The sequence below is a fragment of the Carettochelys insculpta genome, chromosome 1 (assembly GCF_033958435.1).
Source record: "Carettochelys insculpta isolate YL-2023 chromosome 1, ASM3395843v1, whole genome shotgun sequence".
NCBI lineage: Eukaryota > Metazoa > Chordata > Testudines > Carettochelyidae > Carettochelys > Carettochelys insculpta.
The window spans coordinates 213909889-213929503 of NC_134137.1; the positions used below are offsets into that span (position 1 = coordinate 213909889).

General features: G+C 45.4%; 1 protein-coding gene and 1 long non-coding RNA gene across 3 annotated transcripts in view; both read left to right on the top strand.

Moving 5' to 3' along the window:
* The window catches only part of CIP2A (cellular inhibitor of PP2A), a 45022-nt gene extending 42048 nt beyond the window's left edge, over positions 1–2974 (top strand). Inside the window, exons 21-22 of one of the 2 annotated variants that reach the window (XM_074998840.1) lie at positions 715–926; positions 1064–2974. In XM_074998840.1, the coding sequence (XP_074854941.1) occupies positions 715–926; positions 1064–1127 (276 nt within the window). In that variant the 3' untranslated portion in view covers positions 1128–2974. The remainder of the gene's footprint in view (positions 1–714; positions 927–1063) is intronic. The other variant, XM_074998848.1, reaches the window with a different exon arrangement.
* Positions 2975–6532: 3558 nt separating this feature from the next.
* Positions 6533–19349, top strand: LOC142015401 (uncharacterized). Its single transcript, XR_012646147.1, has 5 exons — positions 6533–6716; positions 9419–9546; positions 10298–10425; positions 17268–17388; positions 19002–19349. It is a non-coding gene; the product is annotated as an uncharacterized LOC142015401 (long non-coding RNA).
* The last annotated feature ends 266 nt before the right edge of the window (positions 19350–19615 follow it).

Below are 19615 nucleotides of genomic sequence, written 5' to 3' on the forward strand. Positions count from 1 at the left end.
GATTGCACACAGCCTTCATTCCAAATGTTGCATCCGAGTTCCATTTGAATGAGCTGATCATACTTTTTTTTTTTTTACCTGAAACCACATACTTCCAGTTAGGAGACAAGATTGCATTTTCTGGATGTGAGAAGAGCTTTAGCATTTTACCTAGAAAGAACAAAGCCCTTCCAAAAAACACACAGGCTATTATTGTCTCTTGTGCAGAGATCTGAGGGTGAGGTGCCTTTGTCACAGCGAATCCTGAACGTTAGCACGTCATGCATAACTACATGTTATTCTTTGCAGAAGACAGCATTACCTGTCCCTCCCAAAGCTTGCTGTACTAGGGTAGCATCCACAGCCTTCTTCAAGAGCATCCCTTTGAAGGACATTTGACCACTAGTGATGTGGTCGTCTTACAACACATTCACTGAGCATTATGCCATACGGCGCCAGATGTCTGGAGACATGAGCCTCTCAACAGCCGTGCTCTCAGTGGCTGCTGACATCTAACTCCGGTACCTGCCTCTGTGGTTTTTTTTTTGTTTTTTTTTTTGTGGTGGCCACTGCTAAGTAGTCACCCGTTATGCAGCACCCACAGGGACCACTCGAAGAAGAAAGAGAAGTTACTCACCTGGGTGGTAACGATGGTTCTTCCAGATATGTCCCCGTGCGTGCTCCATTACCCTCCTGTTCTCCCCACTTTGGAGTTTGTCTTGTTACGTCTTTCAGATGCATACTTCTGAGGCGGCTTCAAGGAACTGGCTCAGATCGGATTGCGCACGTGATGAGAAGCACGCAAAGGGCCTGGTGCACTTCTGCGCATGCGTGATCCGAATGGCAACTGCTTTGCAAATCTCAGACCTGCAGTGCCAGGGCTGGCCCAACACGTTATATGGAGCATCCACAGGGACACGTCTCAAAGAACCATCATTACTACCGAGGTGAGTAACTTCTCTTTACTGTTAGATATGTTACTTAAACGTATTACGTCGGTCACTTGAGCCTGTTATACGTTAAGTGAAATTGTTCCCTGAACTCTGTTATAGGAGAGACAAACTAGTTTTTGTTTATGTTGCAGGCATCTTCCCTGGAAGTTCAAAAATCCCAACTGGAAGGACGTTTGGAAGAAAAGGAGGCCATAGTAAAACTGCAGCAAGAAGAGCTGAGCAAGCATTCGCATATGATAGCCATGATTCACAGTTTAAGTGGTGGTAAACTAAGTGCAGAAACTGTCAACCTCAGTTTATAGGGCACCGTGGTAGTTACAAAGTTTGATTTAGTGATATCTTGTACATTTCTGTAAATCCACAGTTTATATGCTACCTTGCTCAAATATCACAGGTCACCTTGATTGCTTGTATTTAAAAAATGCTTTGGTTTTTAAAAATCTGAGCCATATTATGGATGGTAGGCCTGCTGGTGCTTTAGTTGAGGTTCAATGGCTAAATTCCCAAGGACTGCAGTGGGAGCAGATTAAAGCCCTGTTCTTGTTAATGTGACTAGCCATCCCTTGACGCTGGAATAAAAAGGGGAGAGAGAATATTTTTGGTACCCACCTTGTTACTGCCAGTGGGATATACTGCGAATTTGATCATGGAAAGTGTAAGTGCCAATTGTCTATAATTCCATATTCTTATTTTGAGATTGTCTACTTATAGATGTCACACATAGAAATATTAATGTACTATTGATTGCAAATGTCTAAGATACAAATCTAGAACTAAAATGGAGTCAGTGTGGATTAAAGAGTAGTACTTACTGCAAGAGACCTGTTTTACAGCGAGAGCTGTATTTGGCACAACTTTATTTTAAATTACATTATTAAAATTGAACTAATATTAGAAATGTCTCCAAATGTTTGTGAAAGGATTTGAATTTGGGGGGTGGGGGTTTCATGGGAAAGCATACATTGCAAGTATCCAGAAAGTAGTGTCAATTAGAAAAGTTAGATCTATGGAATACCATACATATCTTTATACATCTTTGGAAATCTGTTAAACTTCATCAGTACATTACTCTTAAATTTTACAGCACTTTCTTCTGATTCTTAGAAGTCAGCAATTAATTTGCCAATTTTACCTAGCACACACTAGCTTTTGCAGCATTGCCAGTTGTGTATTGTATAAAATATTTTTATACTGTCTTATAATTGCAATAGAACTACTTTGCCATTCCCATATGAAGAAAGGTTTATATTTTTTATGCAAAAGACTTGTGCTTTTTCTGGGTTCATTGGGGCATCATTTTCCTTGTAATTTACCAAAATTACATTATAACAGCATTTTGAATGATATAGTGTTTACCACAATTGTATCATTACTGCCATTGTTTTACTATTTATTTTGCACTGACCTGACTTTAATGTTATGCCATAAGTATAGATGCTGCATGTTTTTTTTCCAAGTGTTTTTTGTCCGTCTTTTAAAATCTGCATAACTACATAGAATCTAAGCACAGTCTCCTACCTATTAGACGCATTTGTAAATGCCAGCTGAATAGTGGCTTTTTAACTTGTATTTGTAATGACTTGATGTATCTTTTGGCTATTGGCCATTTTATAGATAAGTGTTGGCCTCCATGATGGGAAGGAGAATAAAAAAAATACTCTTTTGTTTGTTTTGTTTCATGTATTACTGTAATAGAAAATGTTGGGCAACTTTAAGTATAGATTGACTTGTATCTGTATCTGTGTTAATTTTCAACTTTGATTCATATTCTAGGCTTTGATTGTGGGTGGTTTGGAAGGTACAGTTTCTAATCCTGGCTCGGTTGCTTGTTAGATTTTTTTTAGACTTATTGAGGAAATAGACCATTAACTAAAAGTGTAGTTCGGCATAAAGGGATAACAAGTTTGAGGGGTTACCATAAAATTGTTTTTACCAGAACAAGTGTACTTCTTTTTAATCTTTCTCTTGGGTGAAAAAAATAGTAAATATTTTCACCAGGCAAATATGGGTTGAACCTATCTAGAGCTCTCTCATCTGGCAAACTCTGTAATCCAGCATAATTTTAGTTAACTGGACAACCACTAACAGATGTGGCCAAGTTTCCTGTAGTCCTATAAAGTTTTACAGCTACCAGTCCTGGCTCTCAGTGTTCTGTGCTGTTATTTGCCTCTAATTTACCCCTAAATATCTTCTAAGAGCCCAGTTAGCAGTGGAAGTGTTGGTAATTGTGTGAGAAAATGTTGACCTCCCATGGTCTGGCAAATTCTCTCATCTGGCACCAGTGAGGTCCTGAGGAGGCTGGATGAGAGATGTTCAGCCTGTACTCCTTTATGTAAGGGAGTATTTAGTCAAATTGTTAAGCATTTTACTAATTTACCTGATAAATGTTGATATGACATTTCTTCCCATTTATAAAACTAGACAGCCTGATCACTGAATTGAGACTATTAAATATGTTTCACAGACAATTATAAATGAATGTTTCAGAATTTAGTGTATACATCCACAAAGATAAGCCCCCTATATAAATGTTTCTTCAGAAACGTACTTACCCAGTTTTGCTTTTCTACCGGAGCCTGAATATTCTTAACAAATCATTTTGACCTGAACTTGTGTGTTAATATTACTTATAACTTGCATTCTCTAATCTGTAATACGGAATATTGCCTAATGGAATTTACAGATAATGTAGGCATATTCTAAACAAAGTTCTTTCTACCAGTCATAGTTAAATCCTGTTTTGATGGGTTGGGGGGAGCAGATTTTGAGTTATTTAGGCCTTGTTTTGGTTCTTGCATTAATTACATTATATCACGCATAGCTTCCCTAGATGTTACTTGCAGGTATTGGTGCTTAAACAGATCTGAACCCTAGAGCCTTATGTTGTCCACCCAGAAAATACAGTTAAGCTACGTCTACACTAGCAAGTAAATTTGAAAAACCTGGCCCTTTTTCGAAAGAGTGCTTGGAGATTCTACACACAAAATGCTCTTTCAAAATAAAATTGGAACAACGCGGCACAGTTTGCGAAGGCGCTCTTCCAATCCTGTATTAGGAGGAGCTCCTCCTTTTGACTACTGTTTTGAACAAGAACATGTGCTGGCACCATGGAGGGCTGTGGAGATACCCTGCCCATCAGCAGCAGGGCTCTATGGTGTGTGTGTCCAGCCCCAGAAAGCCCTTTGCAGGAAGCTGAGAGTGTGCTTGCAGCTGCCGAAGCATGAGCTCCTGCAGCACGCCTCATGGCCACCCCACGAGGAGCAACCTGCAGCCAGAGCCAGCAGCCAGCCTCCACAGCAGCCTGAGGGCCCCCACTCCATGCCATCACAGGGCTCACAGGACCCTGGCCAATCCCCCCCCCCACCCCAAAAAAAAAAAAAAAAGGTGTCTTCCTGGACTGAGCCCAAGCTGAGGGACCTGCTTGGGCTCTGGAAGGAAGAGGAGTGCTAAAGGAGATGGGGGCAAGAGGCCAAATGCATCTGCCATTGCCCACCTGTCCCATGACCTGCCCCTACTACAGAGACCTCCACTGCATCCTAGGGTCCAGGGAGAGTTCCCCCCACGATTCCTCCTGGACACCATGGTGGAGGAGCCGCACCCCATGGCAGAGGAAGGGCCTGGACCAGCAAACTGCCCCACGGAGACAGAGACAGAACCGGCCACTGGAGTCTTAAGTGATGAGGGGGACCTTGTAATCGATATCCCATCCTGGTTGTTGAACTGGGCATCAGTGGACCTTGAGGAGGGACCCTCCAGTGAGTACACGGCAGGGCACATACCCGGGCTTGTGGGGTGGGGGACCACAGCTATCAGTGGGCCACCCTCACACCCAGTGTAATAGCACAGGTGGCTGTGGCTCCGATTACGCCACACCAGCCACCAGCAACATCCAGCACCAGCCCTCAGGGACAGCGCCGCAAGCCGCATGGGTGAGGAGGTGTGGGCAGGGCTGGACCACAAACTGGGAATGGCCCACGTGGCTGGGACCCCTGCGGCACATGCAGTACACCAAAGCCGCCTTCGTACTGTAACAAGGGACTGACTGTGTCTTCCTGTACATCCTTGTAGCCATGCTGCAGGACAGCTGGGAGAGCCTCAACCCCTCTGTGCTGCAGGAGAGACAGGAGGAAGTGGGGAACATTGACCACCCCAGCAGCAGCAGGAGGGGCCTGGGGGAGGAGGGTGGGATGGCTAGCCAGTATCAACAAAGAAACCTGTCACCTGGTGGAGGTTGCGGAGCAGTGCCTCCAAATAGACCATGGCCACTATGCATGGCAGAGAGAGGCATGGGCTGACCTGGTGGGCCACCTGAGGGATGTCACGGAGGTTCTGAGGGAGCACTAGGGCTCCTAACACGCTTCCACCCATGACCACCCCCACCCGCGCTGCACACCATCCCAAGCATGCGCCCTCCTCTGCTGCCCCCGTGCCAAGCCTGCTCCCACCAGACCCTCTTCCCTACAGCTTTACTTCCTAGTGCTGCCCACCCCTTCACAGCCCTGCCATGGACCCCAGACCAGAGGTGGGATGGGAGCCTGGGACCAACAGGGCTCATGGCCATCCACCCCCATCCATCCTGAGATGTCTCCTTCCTCCTCCCATTAGTTCTCCCCTCCCTTCCTGGTTAAGGTCCCACCCCCCCATCCCAGTTGAGGTCTCCCGTTCCCCACTACTGTTTTAAGTTCCCACCATACCTGATTTAGTTCCCCCTCTCCCCTCTCGGTTAAGGTCCCAACCTTCCGCTGTCCTGGTTGAGATATCCCGCTACTGGTTGTGTCCCCCTTTCCAATCTCAGTTGAGGTCCACCTCCATTTTTACTCTCCCTCCCTGCCCTCGCCCCCCGCCAGTGCCATCCCAGGTGATGTAGTTCCAGGGCCCTTGCCGGGGGGATCGCCCACATCAGGAGGTGGTGGTAGCCACACAAATTTCTTTATCCCTTCCACACTCAGGGACATGCTCACCAGTCCTGATAAGGCAGGCAGGCAGATTTCTACTCTTGGGACAGACAAAGTCACTCTCTGGATGCTGGTTGCTGCACCTCAGGGTCTGGCAGTGCTGGCCTCGGGGCTGAGGGGTGAGTCCTCTTTAAGGTGTTCCTTCTCCCACCTTTCCTGCTTGATGTTCTTTCCTTCCTTTTTCCTTCTTGGACCCCAGTTTAAGTAGTGAAACTTGAGTCCTGCTTACCTATACCTTGACCAATTATTTTAGTACAATTTCACTAACCAATCATAACATACTGTAACAGAATTACCTAATCAGTCGTAACTTACCACGTTAACTGATTTACACCTCGCAAAATTAATTATACAGCAGACAGGAGCAGTTACAAACCAGACAGCGATTATACAGAAAACAGTGGAAAAGTGAAAATAATCATCATAGAATGGGATCCGGCAACCTCAGCTATTGGTAAGTCGTTGCTTGCCAGACGAAATGCTGTTAACTAAGTTTTCTTTACCCATCTTGAGACCTGTTGCTTTATTTGGTAACAGTGGGTGGCATTAGAATGTGGTCATCTTAACAGCCTGATGTGACCCTCTTGTACTTTACTGTAGATGGAATGGTATGTGAGCTGTAGCTTCACAGTTAGTGGCTGCTACTATTTATTCGGACTGCAGCAGAGCTCTAAGCCTCTCAATATGGCTATACAGAGACCATATTGGTTATACTGTTACGCTGGAGGGCAGCAGTGAGCATCGTGGCGACGTGGCAGACCATGGTGTGGAGGATGGCCAGCTTGACGAGAAGGAGCTGTTGAGGAGGTCCATCGAGACAGGCATCCAGGTACCATCAGGTCCATGCAGGGGCTCTGAGGGGCTTGTGATAGCTCTTCAGGCCCGAGCGAGTGCAGGGCAGGGGTGTTTGGGAGGGGCCCTTTCAGGGAGCGGCTGGCTTGCAGGCCTCAGAAGGTCTTGTCAGCCATGCGACCCTGTCTGCAGCATTTCCTGCTCCACTCTTTCGAAAGAGCACCTGTCATGAATGACAAGTCTCAGAGAGGTAACCGTGTTAGTCTGTATCTTTGAAAACAACGAGAAGTCCTGTGGCACGTTATAGACCAACAGATATTTTGGAGCATAAGCTTTCGCGGGCAAAGACTTGCTTTGTCAAATGCATGAGTGGCGGGGGAGGGGCGGGGGGGTTCAGAGGAGTATTTAAAGAGGGGTGGTCCCAGTAAAGGAAGGGCCAGAACTGACAAGGTCTATTCAGATGGGGTGGAAGTGTCCCATTATCAATAGTATACATTGAGAGAAAAGTCACATCGGTCATGGGGTATGTGGCCCATTGTCAGATTCTAATGTGGAAGTGTAGACATCCAGAGCAGAGAAGCTGCTTTTGTAAAGGGTCAGCCACTCCCAGTCTCTGTTTAATCCTTGGTTGATGGAGTCAAATTTGCAAATGAATTGCAGCTCAGAGATTTCTCTCTCTATTTTATTTTTGAAAATTTTTTGTTGTAGGACTGCTACTTTTAAATCTGTTACTGAGTGTCCAGAGAGACTGAAGTGTTCTCCTAGAAGTTTTTGTATGTTACCGTTCCTGATGTCTCATTTATGTCCATTTATTCTTTTACATACGGACTGTCCAGTTTGGCCAATGTAACTTGCAATGGGGCATTGCTGGCACGTAATGGCACATATTATATTAGTAGATGTCAGGTAAAGGAACTCCTGATGGTATTGTTGAGGTTAGGTTCTTTGATGCTATCGCTGGTGTAGATATGTGAGCAGCGTTGGCAGCAAGGTTTGTTGCAGGGATTGGTTCCTGGTTTAGAGTTACTGTGGTGTGTTCTATAGTGGCTGGTGAGGATTTGTTTAAGGTTGGCGGGCTGTCTGTAGGCAAGGACAGGCCTGCCTCCCAAGGTCAGTGAGAGCGAAGGATCATTGTCCAGGATGGGTTGCAGATCACTGATGATGTGTTGGAGAGCCCTTAGGTGGGGGCTGTATATGATGGCCAGTGGTGTTCTCTTGTTTTCCTTGTTGACCCTGTCTTGTAGCGGGTGGTTTCTAGGTGCCTGTCTGACTCTGTCAATCTGTTTCTCCACTTCCTTAGGTGGGTATTGTAGTTTGAGGAAAGCTTGGTAAAGGTCTTGTAGACATTGGTCTCTGACAGATGGGAGCAAATATGGTTGTACCTTGGTACCTGGCTGTATACAATGGCTTGTGTAGTGCACCCTGGATGGAAGCTGCAGGCATGTAGTTAAGCATAGCGGTCCATGGGTTTTCGGTATAGGGTGGTATTTATGTGACCATTGCTTATCTTCACAGTAGTGTCCAGGAAGTGGATCTTTTGTTTGGACTGCTCCAGGCTAAGGTTGATGGTGGGTCATCACTGATCTGCAACTCATCCTGGACAATGATTCTTCACTCTCACAGACCTTGGGAGGCAGAAATCTCTGAGCTGCAATTCATTTGCAAATTTGACTCCCTCAACCAAGGATTAAACAGAGACTGGGAGTGGCTGGCCCCTTACAAAAGCAGCTGCTCTGCTCTGGATGTTCACACTTCCACATTAGAATCTGACAAAGGGCCACATCCCCCATGACTGATCTGACTTGTTTTCTCGTCCCTTGATGTATCCTACTGATAATGGGCCATTTCCACCCTGACTGAAGAGACCTTGTCAGCTCTGGCCCTCCCTTTTACCGGGACTCCCCTCTTTAAATACTCCTCTGAAACCTCAGTCCATGCATGCATCAGATGAAGCAGGTCTTTGCCCACGAAAGCTTATACTCCAAAATATCTATTAGTCTATAAGGTGTCACAGGACTTGTCGCGAATGAGCGCAGGGAAGTGGTTAATCTTCCTGAGGTAACCGGAATCCCAGGTGAGCCAATTGTAGTGAAGTAATTCTGTTTAAACTGAGAACAATTGCAGTTCCCAGGGCTTTTGTCTCCGTGGATGACAGGGAAAATGACCCAGAGGGAAGTGTCCCCCAGGCAATTGAAATAAAATTAAAAAATTTTCTCACTATCACAAAATCAACCATAGAGGTGTAACTGCAAGGGAAATGTACAGTTCAGGTTTCTGGTTATTTTAAATTTGAATGGACTGTGGGCTTGTTACCTTGTTTTGTTGTTGGCTGCTCTGTTTTTTCTCTTGTGATGTTGTTTGACTTGAGAGTTTCCCCCTGTAACTTTTAAGCTGAATCCCAGGGAATATTTTTCTCTGCATGCAAACCATGATTTACTTTCTTCTTGTTTTGTGAATAAATCACTGTTGTAAGCAAGTATCGGAGGGGTAGCTGTGTTAGTCTGGATCTGTAACAGCAACGAAGGGTCCTGTGGCACCTTATAGACTAACAGAAAAGTTTTGAGCATGAGCTTTCGTGAGCACAGACTGATGAAGTATAGTTAGGTGAACATGTAATTTCTCTATCATAATGGATTACACACAAGAGAGTTGAATTAAGTTTTCACAGGTACTTCTGTCACTTAACTTTTGAGTGCTTGGCCTTTCAACTTTAATGTTAGTGTGTGTGTAATTTCCTAGGTCTTCTGAAAATCATTCTGCCAGATGGCATCAGAAGGCCCGCGTGTATCATCAGCAGGGTTTGACATCTTTAGAGACACTGCAGAATTCTGGCCCCTGAGCTGAGCTGCTAGTAATTCAGAGCAGCAGTAAGTATCTTCAGTGTGGACCAGCATTTGAGAGAGTGCTTTTTTACTGCAGGTAGAGGTTGACTGTTGAAGAACGGTAACACTTGGGAATCTTTGGTTCTATGCTTAATACAGGAGGATGTTTTTAATGGGCAAAGGGCCTTTTTTTTCCCACCATGCTTGACCCCCTCCTTTCTCCTCTGTCCCTTCCAACCTTTGTCTCATACATTTCCTGTTCTTCCCATCCCTGTCTTCCTGCCCAATGAGTCCTGATCCTCCCCTTTAATTCTATACCAATCCTGTCCTCCTTACTGATTCCTCTTCTGCTCTTGCTCCCTATTCTCCTCACTTTGGTCTCTATGGTCACTGCTCCCAGTTCCAATGTCTTTCCCAGTGAGTTTCATCCCATTTTAAAGACCCCACTTTTTGGCTCCTTTGTCCCAATTCTTTGCTTGTCCCTTAATAGCTTAATAGCTTAATTCTTTAAGTATTGTTCCCTGTGGGTGCTCCTTTGGGGGTGTGCCCATCCCTGCACTGTTCACCAGAGAACTTTGGTAAGTGTGTCCTTTGGGCCTGCACATGCAGTTTCTGCTAGTATTGATTCATGAAGGTAGACAGCATATGCAAGCTACTCTTCCTTGATTTCTTCTCAACCTCCCCGGCTAGAGACAGAGCCTTAGCTGTCCATTTGTGCATTATTAACTCTCTTGCGAAATTTTAGCTCCTTTGTAACCTTTTGTTTCTTTCCTCCTTCGAAACGTTTATTTGTCAGTGCCTTAAAAAGAAGAAGAGATGTATGTTCAACCCTCATTGGATGAGGACCTCCCTGGATAAAGTCTGTGCCCAGCTCTCCAGACATCAAGAATTGCCCCATTCGCAGTGCAGGGGTCCAGGTTTCAGGCAAGCACTCCCAGTGTATCTACTGCCTCAACAGGGGCCATATCCTGCAGAAGTGTCGGCAGCTCTGCCTGAAAACCAACAAGAATTGGGAGCTTATTCAGAAAGTCATCTTTATAGAAGCTGCTGTCCAACCCTAGCACTCTGGCAGGCTAGGGGTAGGTGGAGGGAGGGTTGTTCCAGGCCTGTGGGACCCTGCTTCTCCACTCCCTCCTAAGGGTCTTTCACATCAAAGAAGAAGATTGTGAAAGTTGAGCAATAGCTTTGGTGGTGAGAGAGATTCACAGTGGCAAGGTATATGTTAGCAATGTGCCAGGAGCCTCAGGGCCTGCGTGCATATCTTCATTCACCTTTTACAAGGCTTGTAAGCTGAGGTGTTGGTCTTATAGAAATGCTTTAAATGTGCACAACATTCTGCAGTGCGTAGCCTGGAACTGCAAACAAGTCGAATGCTGAGCAACCGTACACATTTGAAAAAAAAACTGGACAACGTAATCTAGGCATGCTTCCATATATCTAGTGGAATGTTCTGTTCTGTAGAAAACGCAAATGCGACTGTTGCAGATCCCCTAAATGTGCATTAAGTTAGAACATGGGAAAGTCAGTTCCACTAATCTTGTGTGTGCGAAGTATAATGATTGTGAACAAATGAATGTACAGTAGACCCTCAAGTTACGTGAGGGTTCTCTTCCACGCACCCTCGCGTAACCTGAATTTCATGTAAGTAGGGGTCTGGCTTTTTTCCCGGCAGAACGCACATTCTGCAGCTGGGGAAGCAGCAGAAAGGTAAGTCCTGGGGTGGAGGGCAGTGGGAGGCTAAGCTTGGGATGGGTTGGGGCAAGGGGTGGAGCTGAGCTGGAGCTGTGCATGGGGGTGGTGAGCCAAGCCACAGAGCAGTTGAACTGGGACCGCATGTGGGGGTATGAACCAGGGAGATGGGAGAGTCGGGGGTTTGAACCAGGGCCGTGCATGAGGGGGTTGAACCGTGGGGGGGGCGGCGTGGAGGGTTGAACAGGGACTGTGTGTGAAGGGTTTGAACCAGGACAGGAGGGTTGAACTGGAGCTGCATGTGAGGGTTGGGGAGCCGGCACCAGGGGCATGGGGGGAGCAGGCGGGGGGTTGAACCAGGGCTGGGGAAATTGAGCCAAAGTCGTGCCTGAGGGGGTGGTAAGCTAAAGCCAGAGGCGGGGGTCGGGGGTGAGCAGGACCTATGCATGGGTGGTGAGCGGAGCTGGAGCCACGCAGAGCTGAGTGGGGAGCAAGTTAAGTGCAACTGGAAATTGCGCATTTCCAGGGTTTACTGTTGGAATCAAGGGTCAGCTGCGTAAGAGCGGGCTCGCATACTCTGAGACCTTACTGCACTTCCTTGTTCCCTGATAGCAAAATCAACCAGTGCTCTTAATTCCTTCAAAGCATTTATTCCTAAAATACCTTCTTCCTCCAAGTCCACCAAGCCAAATTGACCTTGATATCTTTGTCCCCGTGCTAAATGGAATGTTTTTCTTTTACAAAGGGGTCAAGATTTTGTGCTTCATTAAATCCCTGTAAGGTTTTAATTCCAGCTAGAGGTCTAAACAGTTTCTTGTTCTGGGTCATAATCGGGGACCAGGTGGCACTTGAATCGGCTAAAAGATTTTATTCAAACACCCCTCTTGCAAACATCACGTGAACCATGAACCTTCTCCACTCATCAGTACTTAATTGTGGCACACTTGGCAGCAACCAGTGACACCTTGGCATTTTTTTCCCTCTGTGCTCAGTCAGTTCATGTTCTGACAGCCTGGCTAGGCATTCAGGGTAGGCAGCCTGTCTTTTGTTTCCTTTTTAAGAGCCTCTTCCAGATTTTCCCATGTCATGATGAGTTCTGCCTCAACCCTTATGGGGTTTGTATTCCCTCTCCTTTCCCTGAGTGTTACTTGGAGAGGCTATGGCAGCAATCTAATCAGGTTTTATTTAGGAGGGTAGATATTCTTTTGGACTTCATAGGCCTGTTTTGCTCTATACTCAGCACCTCTTGTTCACACCGCTGCCAGATTCATACCCACAAGTGCCGTATGAATCAAAAGGAGAAATCCTTGGTTTAAAGCATGTTTGAAAAGGAGGACTACAAAGTCTGGGTTAAAGACATTTGTCAGCTCCAGATGTCTCCATGCTAATTTCTTTCTGGCTATGTAATTTCCTGCTCTGTCCCGGGCTTGATATTTCTCCTGATGAACTATAACGGGGGCTTTCTCCCAGGAAGAGGGTATTTATTTCTTCCCTCTTCACAATTATGTTGCTCTGTATATCACTTGCTCCAAGTGCGGCCCCTATTTGGATATCATAAGAGAGCCCTCCAAAATCCTCGAGGGATGTACGCTCCTGGCACATTCCTGCCACATCAGCCAAGGTGAATCCAGCCCTGTCAGATACTCTGAGCATCCACCCAAGCTTGTGTTCATATTGAACAGGCCAGCTGATTTCCCTAGTGCACTACCCTGGTCAGTTCAGGGGAGAAAGGTCTAATTTCCATCTATTCCTTTGTTCCTGCTTGATCTTGCTGAGGTCTCCTCTTTGTGAAAGTGAATTGATTGTGGGGGCTACGAGAGGAGGTTTTGTAGCTTCCCCAGTGATCTCCATAGGGGATATGGAGATTGTTCAATAGGATCTTGGGGCAAATCATTAGGATAATTTCTTTCATAATTGTAACAAAGAGGAGATGCACGGGGATCCTCCTTTGGTTCTGTGCCTTCTTCCCAACTGCCATTCCGCTTTTGCTGCCCCAACCGAGCATTAAAATCATAAATTGGTCTCCTGCATTCCCCCTGTTCTGTCTGGGCTCTGCTCTGTGACTCTTCTAAAAGGGTGTCACTTCAGCTTCGCTCTTTGTTGCCTGCTGCTTCAACCCAGACATTTCCTTCCACAACTTGTCTCTGATCTTCTCACAGTCGCCCGCTTCCTTCTGCATACCAACAGTGTGCTGATTGTATTGGAGACTTAGCTCTGAGAGCATCAGATTCTGCTTTTAAATTAATCACTTCACTTTCCTTTTCTGCTCTGATCCTTTCTATTTCCAGCATTCTGTCTTTTAGCTGACCTATTTCACCATCCAGTCTTGGCACAGCCATCCACAATCCATGCTGAGCAGCCCTTTTCTTTGACTCAATATTTGGACCTCCCCACCTTCCTGCACCAACCCAGGGGTCCCATTACTTATGGAGCTGCAGAAAGGCTCCAGGGCTACTGAAGGCATCGGGCTTTCAGGGTGCATTACCCCATATTCCTGTACAAAATCTGTCAATTTTTTTCCCCAACATCAATTGCAATTGTTCTTTCTTTCCAGACGTTTTATTTTCTCTGAATGTAATTCTTCTCTTGAGCAGGCAATCAGCCTGAGTTCTGAGTCCCAGTAATAGAACGCATCTGTAAATTAACTCTCAAATTGTGACACAGGAACTAGTAGGGAGCGACCTCACTCATCTGTCCTTTACCAACTATCGGAATGAACAAACTGCAAGCTGTTTACCAGCTCTGTCCTTCCTCGCTACCATTCCTGTTACCTTGGTTTTTTTCAACCCAAAGCTCTCGATAGCTTTACTTAATGTGAGGTGGTGTCAGGATATAAATCAAGGGAGACGCAGCCGTCCAACCAGTAGTGGCTGGCACAAAAAGGATAATGCAACACAACTTTAGTCTCAAGTGCTTACCGGGGGTGGACTAAGGACAGGTGAGGCCCTGGGACAACACCGTCAGAAGGGGCCCCCCAATATATTGAACTATTAATGTAATTATTTATACTTTAAAATCTATTCATGTTTGTAATTACTCATGATGCATAATAAAATTACAAGTATCAGAGAGGTAGCCATGTTAGTCTGTAGCTTCAAGAACAACAAGACTTGTGGCACCTTGTAGACTAACAGATATTTTGGAGCATAAGCTTTTGTGGGCAAAGACCCGCTTCATCAGGTGCATGGGCGGGGGGGGGGCTGGTTTCAGAGGGGTATTTAAAGAGGGGGTCCCAGTAAAAGGGAGGGCCAGAGCTGACAAGGTCTATTCAGCAAGGTGGAAATGGCCCAGTATCAATAGTACTTATCAAAAGAGGAAAAAAAACAAGTCAGATCAGACAGGGTGATGTGAGCCTTTGTCAGAGTCTAATGGGGAGATATTAACACCCAGTCTCTGTTTAATCCATGGTTAATGGAGTCAAATTTGCAAATAAATTGCAGCTCAGAGATTTCTCTCTCCATTTGATTTTTGAAAATTTTTTGTCTCAGGACTGTCACCCTTAAATCTACCACTCAGTGTCCAGGGTGATTGAAGTGTTCACCCACAGGCTTCTATACATTACTGTGCCTGATGTCTGATTTATGTCCATTTATTCTTTTACGGAGAGACTGTCCAGTTTGGCCACTGTAAATTGCAGTGGGGCATTGCTGGCACATGATGGCATATGTTATATTAGTAGATGTGCAGGTAAAGGAGCCCCTGATGGCATGGTTGGTGTTAGGTCCTGTGATGATGTCACTGGTGTAGATATGTGAGCAGAGTTGGCAGTGAGGACAGTTGCAGGGGCTGGTTCCAGGCGTAGAGTCATTGGTTTGTGATTTGTAGTGGCTGGTGAGGATTTGTTTAAGGTTGGCGGGCTGTCTATAGGCGAGGGCAGGCCTGCCTCCCAAGGTCTGTGAGAGTGAAAGATCATTGCACAGGATGGGTTGCAGATCGCTGATGATGCGCTGGAGAGGCCTTAGGTGGGGGCTGCATGTGATGGTCAGTGGTGATCTCTTGTTTTGCTTGCAAGGCCTGTCTTGTAGCAAGTGGCTTCTGGGTACCCGTCTGGCTCTATCAGTCTGTTTCCTCACTTCCTTAGGAGGGTACTGTAGTTTGAGGAAAGCTCGGTAAAGGTCCTGTAGATGTTTGTCTCTCTCTGATGGATCAGAGTAAATACGGTTGTACCTTAGTGCCTGGCTGTAAACAATGGATCGTGTAGTGTGCCCTGGGTGGAAGCTGGAGGCGTGTAGATAAGCATAGCGGTCCGTGGGTTTTTGGTATAGGGTGGTATTTATGTGACTGTCACCTATCTGCACAGGAAGTGTCCAGGGAGTGAATTTCTTGTGTGGACTGGTCCAGGCTAAGGTTGATGGTGGGGTGGAAACTGTTGAAATCACGGTGGAACTCTTCAACAGCCTCCTTCCCGTGGGTCCAGATGATGAAGATGTCATCACTGTAGTGCAGGTAGAGGAGGGGCACTAGGGGACGAGAACTGAGAAAGCGTTGTTCCAGGCCAGCCATAAAAATGGTGACATACTGTGGGGCCATCTGGGTGCCCGTAGCAGTGCCAGTGATTTGAAGGTATAATTTGTCCCCAAATCTGAAATAGTTGTGGATGAGGACAAAGTCACAAAGCTATGCAAACCATTTGTGTCTTGGTCTTATCAGGGATAATGTTCCTAACAGATTGGAGTCCATCTTCATGTGGGATATTGATGTAAAGGGTCTCTACATCCATGGTGGCCAGGATGGTGTTTTCAGGAAGGTCACCAATGGACTGTAGTTTCCTGAGAAAGTCGGTGGTATCTCGAAGAAAGCTGGGGGGTGCAGGTAGCATAGGGTATAAGTAGAGAGTCCACATATCCAGACAATCCTGCGATGAGGGTGCCAGTGCCTGAGATGATGGGGCATCTGGGATTTCCAGGTTTATGGATCTTGGGTAGCAGGTAGAAAAAACCTGGTTTGGGTTCAAGGGGTGTGTCTGTGTAAATCTGTTCCTGTGTTTTTATAGGGAAGGTCTTGAGCAGATGCTGTAGTTTCTTTGTGTATTCCTCAGTGGGATCCTTGGGCAGAGGTCTGTAGAATGTGGTATTGGAGAGTTGCCTGGCAGCCTCCTTTTGGTAGTCTGTCCTATTCATGATGATAACAGTGCCTCCCTTGTCAGTCTCTTGAATGACAATGTCAGAGTTGTTTCTGAGGCTGTTGATGGCATTGCGTTCTGCACGGCTGAGGTTATGGGGTAAGCAATGCCGCTTTTCCACAATTGCTGCCTGTGCATGCCGGCGGAAACATTCTATGTATAGGTCCAGTTTGTCATTTCGACCATCGGGGGAGTCCATAAGGAATTCTGTTTCTTGTACTGTAGGTGGGAAGGTACCTGTGGTCAGTGCACTATTCCATGTCATGTTGAAAGTATTCCTTGAGTCGTAGACAGCGACAGAAGGCTTCCAGATCACCACAGAACTGTAGCAAGTTTGTGGGGGTGGTGGGGCAGAAAGAGAGTCCTTGAGGAAGGGCAGATTCTTCTATATGGTCTCCTGATGGTCAAAATGACAAACTGGATCTATACATAGAATGTACAGAAGCCTGTGGGTGAACACTTCAATCACCCTGGACACTGAGTGGTAGATTTAAGGGTGACAGTCCTGAGACAAAAAATTTTCAAAAATCAAATGGAGAGAGAAATCTCTGAGCTGCAATTTATTTGCAAATTTGACTCCATTAACCATGGATTAAACAGAGACTGGGTGTTAATATCTCCCCATTAGACTCTGACAAAGGCTCACATCACCCTGTCTGATCTGACTTGTTTTTTTTCCTCTTTTGATAAGTACTATTGATACTGGGCCATTTCCACCTTGCTGAATAGACCTTGTCAGCTCTGGCCCTCCCTTTTACTGGGACCCCCTCTTTAAATACCCCTCTGAAACCACCCGCCCCCCACTCATGCATCTGAAGAAGCTGGTCTTTGCCCAGGAAAGCTTATGCTCCAAAGTATCTGTTAGTCTAGAAGGTGCCACAAGACTTCTTGTTGTAATAAAATTACACTTAATTTTTAAAAAATGACATGACACGTTTCTTTTGTTCCATTAAAGGGAATTATTTAAACAAAATGAAGTTATGGAGCCTTGAGGCCCTCACGCCTTGGGACCTTGAGGCAACTGCCCCTTTTGCCCTTATGTTAATCCACCACTGGCACTTACACGTCTTCAACAGGTTAGTAAAACACCCTGGATTCTCAATTACCAAAGTTGGGTGTGGCTTTTCAGTGGTACAGAATCAGTCTTCTTATGGACAATCTTTTGTCTGCTGATGGAGACCACAAGTTGTGTCCAGAGGGAGAGTCCCTGATGACCATCCTCCTGACAAGACCAACTATCCCAAACTTTTCTTCCCTGCTTATCCATTAGTATCACAATAACATGTCATTGAAAGAAAACTTAATAAGCAAGCTGTTCTAAAGATTAGGCAAGAGGTTGCCTTCTGATCATCAGTCAGCCAGATATATTGTTTCAGAGTTTGTATGCCTGGAGGCCCTGACAGAGGCATCCCTGCAGGTACATAGGCAAGCTTCCAGTTTTCTAAATGCATAGTTCAGCAGTTTCAATGGTGATATCATAGTCCAGAAAGATATGGGGTCAAGCTGCCCTTTCTGTGGCACCCAAACTCTATCCCCACCTGACTTGGACATGCTCAGGCTTCTCATACACCCATTTATGGCTTGCTAGCTTGGTTGCATTTAGCCATAAGCAAAAGAGGTTTAGGCACTTTACCAGTTTTCAAAAATTTCCCCCTGACATTTCCTGGAACTGTAAACCTTCCCAATGAATCTGAATTTTCTAATGCTGAAGCATTTCATCAGAAAGTTCCCAACTGGCTCCACTTAATACCACTAGTTCCATAATGGAGGGGTACATAGTGCGTGAGGAGTAGTACAAAAGGGAAGAAAAGGGGCTCATGTTTCTTTGGATGAGGCTATCTTAAATTAAACTGGCTATCGTGTAATAACTGATAGCCGTGGTTTTCTGTTGATGTGTATGTCTCCTAATCCCAATATTTGTTGTAGTCTTTGTTCTGATTCCATATTATGGCTTGTCACTGAATACATGCAGATTAAGTTCTGCAGCTTCCTTCCTGCAAGATTAAATGTATCATCTCTGTAAAATATTACCCAAAGATGGAAAGCAGAATCAACATAAGGTGGGATCTTCCACATAGCAGAAATGACTATTCAGGCATAGTAATCCTCTTCCTTGATTTCTGCAAATATAAATTAAGCTTTATTCTAGAGGGCAAATACTTCAAAGTGACTGTGAGCTTACAATGTGTTTTGGGGTGTCACACTGCATTATGTTGTTAAAAACTAATTTTGCTAGTAAGCAGCTGTTGTCTTGGCCGAGCTTTACTTTAGAAAACTTATCTGTGTGTATTGTTTGTTTATGTAGATATTCAAGTGTTGCATTTCAGCTGAGTTTTACTGAGCAGCCAAAAACTCCTATGACCTTTGAAGGAAGTATAAAGCTGCTGTAATTTGCAAATCCAGAGGCTTATGGTAAGCCCTGGAAAAAGACAACACCTATCAGTTACAATATATGTTGTGTTATCTTAGGAAAAAGGTCAAGAGCCATTGCTGCTTGCTTATTTGTGTCACATGGAGCGCCTTAATTGTTTCTCTTTTTACCTCCTAAGGATATAGCTTAGAGGCATTTTTGGTTTATTTTTATGCTCTGCTGAATCTGAAATGTAGTTTGCACTGTAATATCTAGGAATTTTCTTGCTTGTCTGGGTTTGTCTTACTCTGAATATACCTCTTTCATTGTAAATAATAGGAATTCTCAATGAGGGATCATATACTTCACAGCTTTTCAGAAGCAGGCTGTTTTGGCGGTCACTTGATAACAAGTAGGACGTCTTCACGTCACCCTCCTAGTTGTGAATCCATTGCTGGGTGATCAACCCAATTCTGGAATCACAGATCTTATCACAGAAGAGGCAGATATTAGTAGCTGCTGGAGGTTGCACGGGGCAGTTTCTGCTGCTCCACCTTTCCTCTCCTGCACTGTGGCAGGACCTCTTAAATTGTGCTACTCACTCCTGGATTATTGCTTTCCACTGGGGACAGTCCTGGGCAAGGTTCTCCCAAGTGTCAACACTGATGCTTCATTTTTCCATGTGTGCCTTCAGAATGTCCCTGTATCACTTCCTCTGGCTCCCAACGTTCCTTTGTCCTTTCTTCAACTCAGAAAACAGAATCTGTATTGGGAGACACTGATCAGACATTGAGCATTGATGATGTTGTTCAGGTGCCTTCAAATGACACTTGCGTGTTGTCCCTGTCTGCCATGCACACAGTAGCATTGAAGTAACCACTGTGCTGTATACAAGGAGCTTTGTCTTGGCATAGATGTCCCTGTTTTTGAAGACCCTTTGTCTCAGGTGGGTG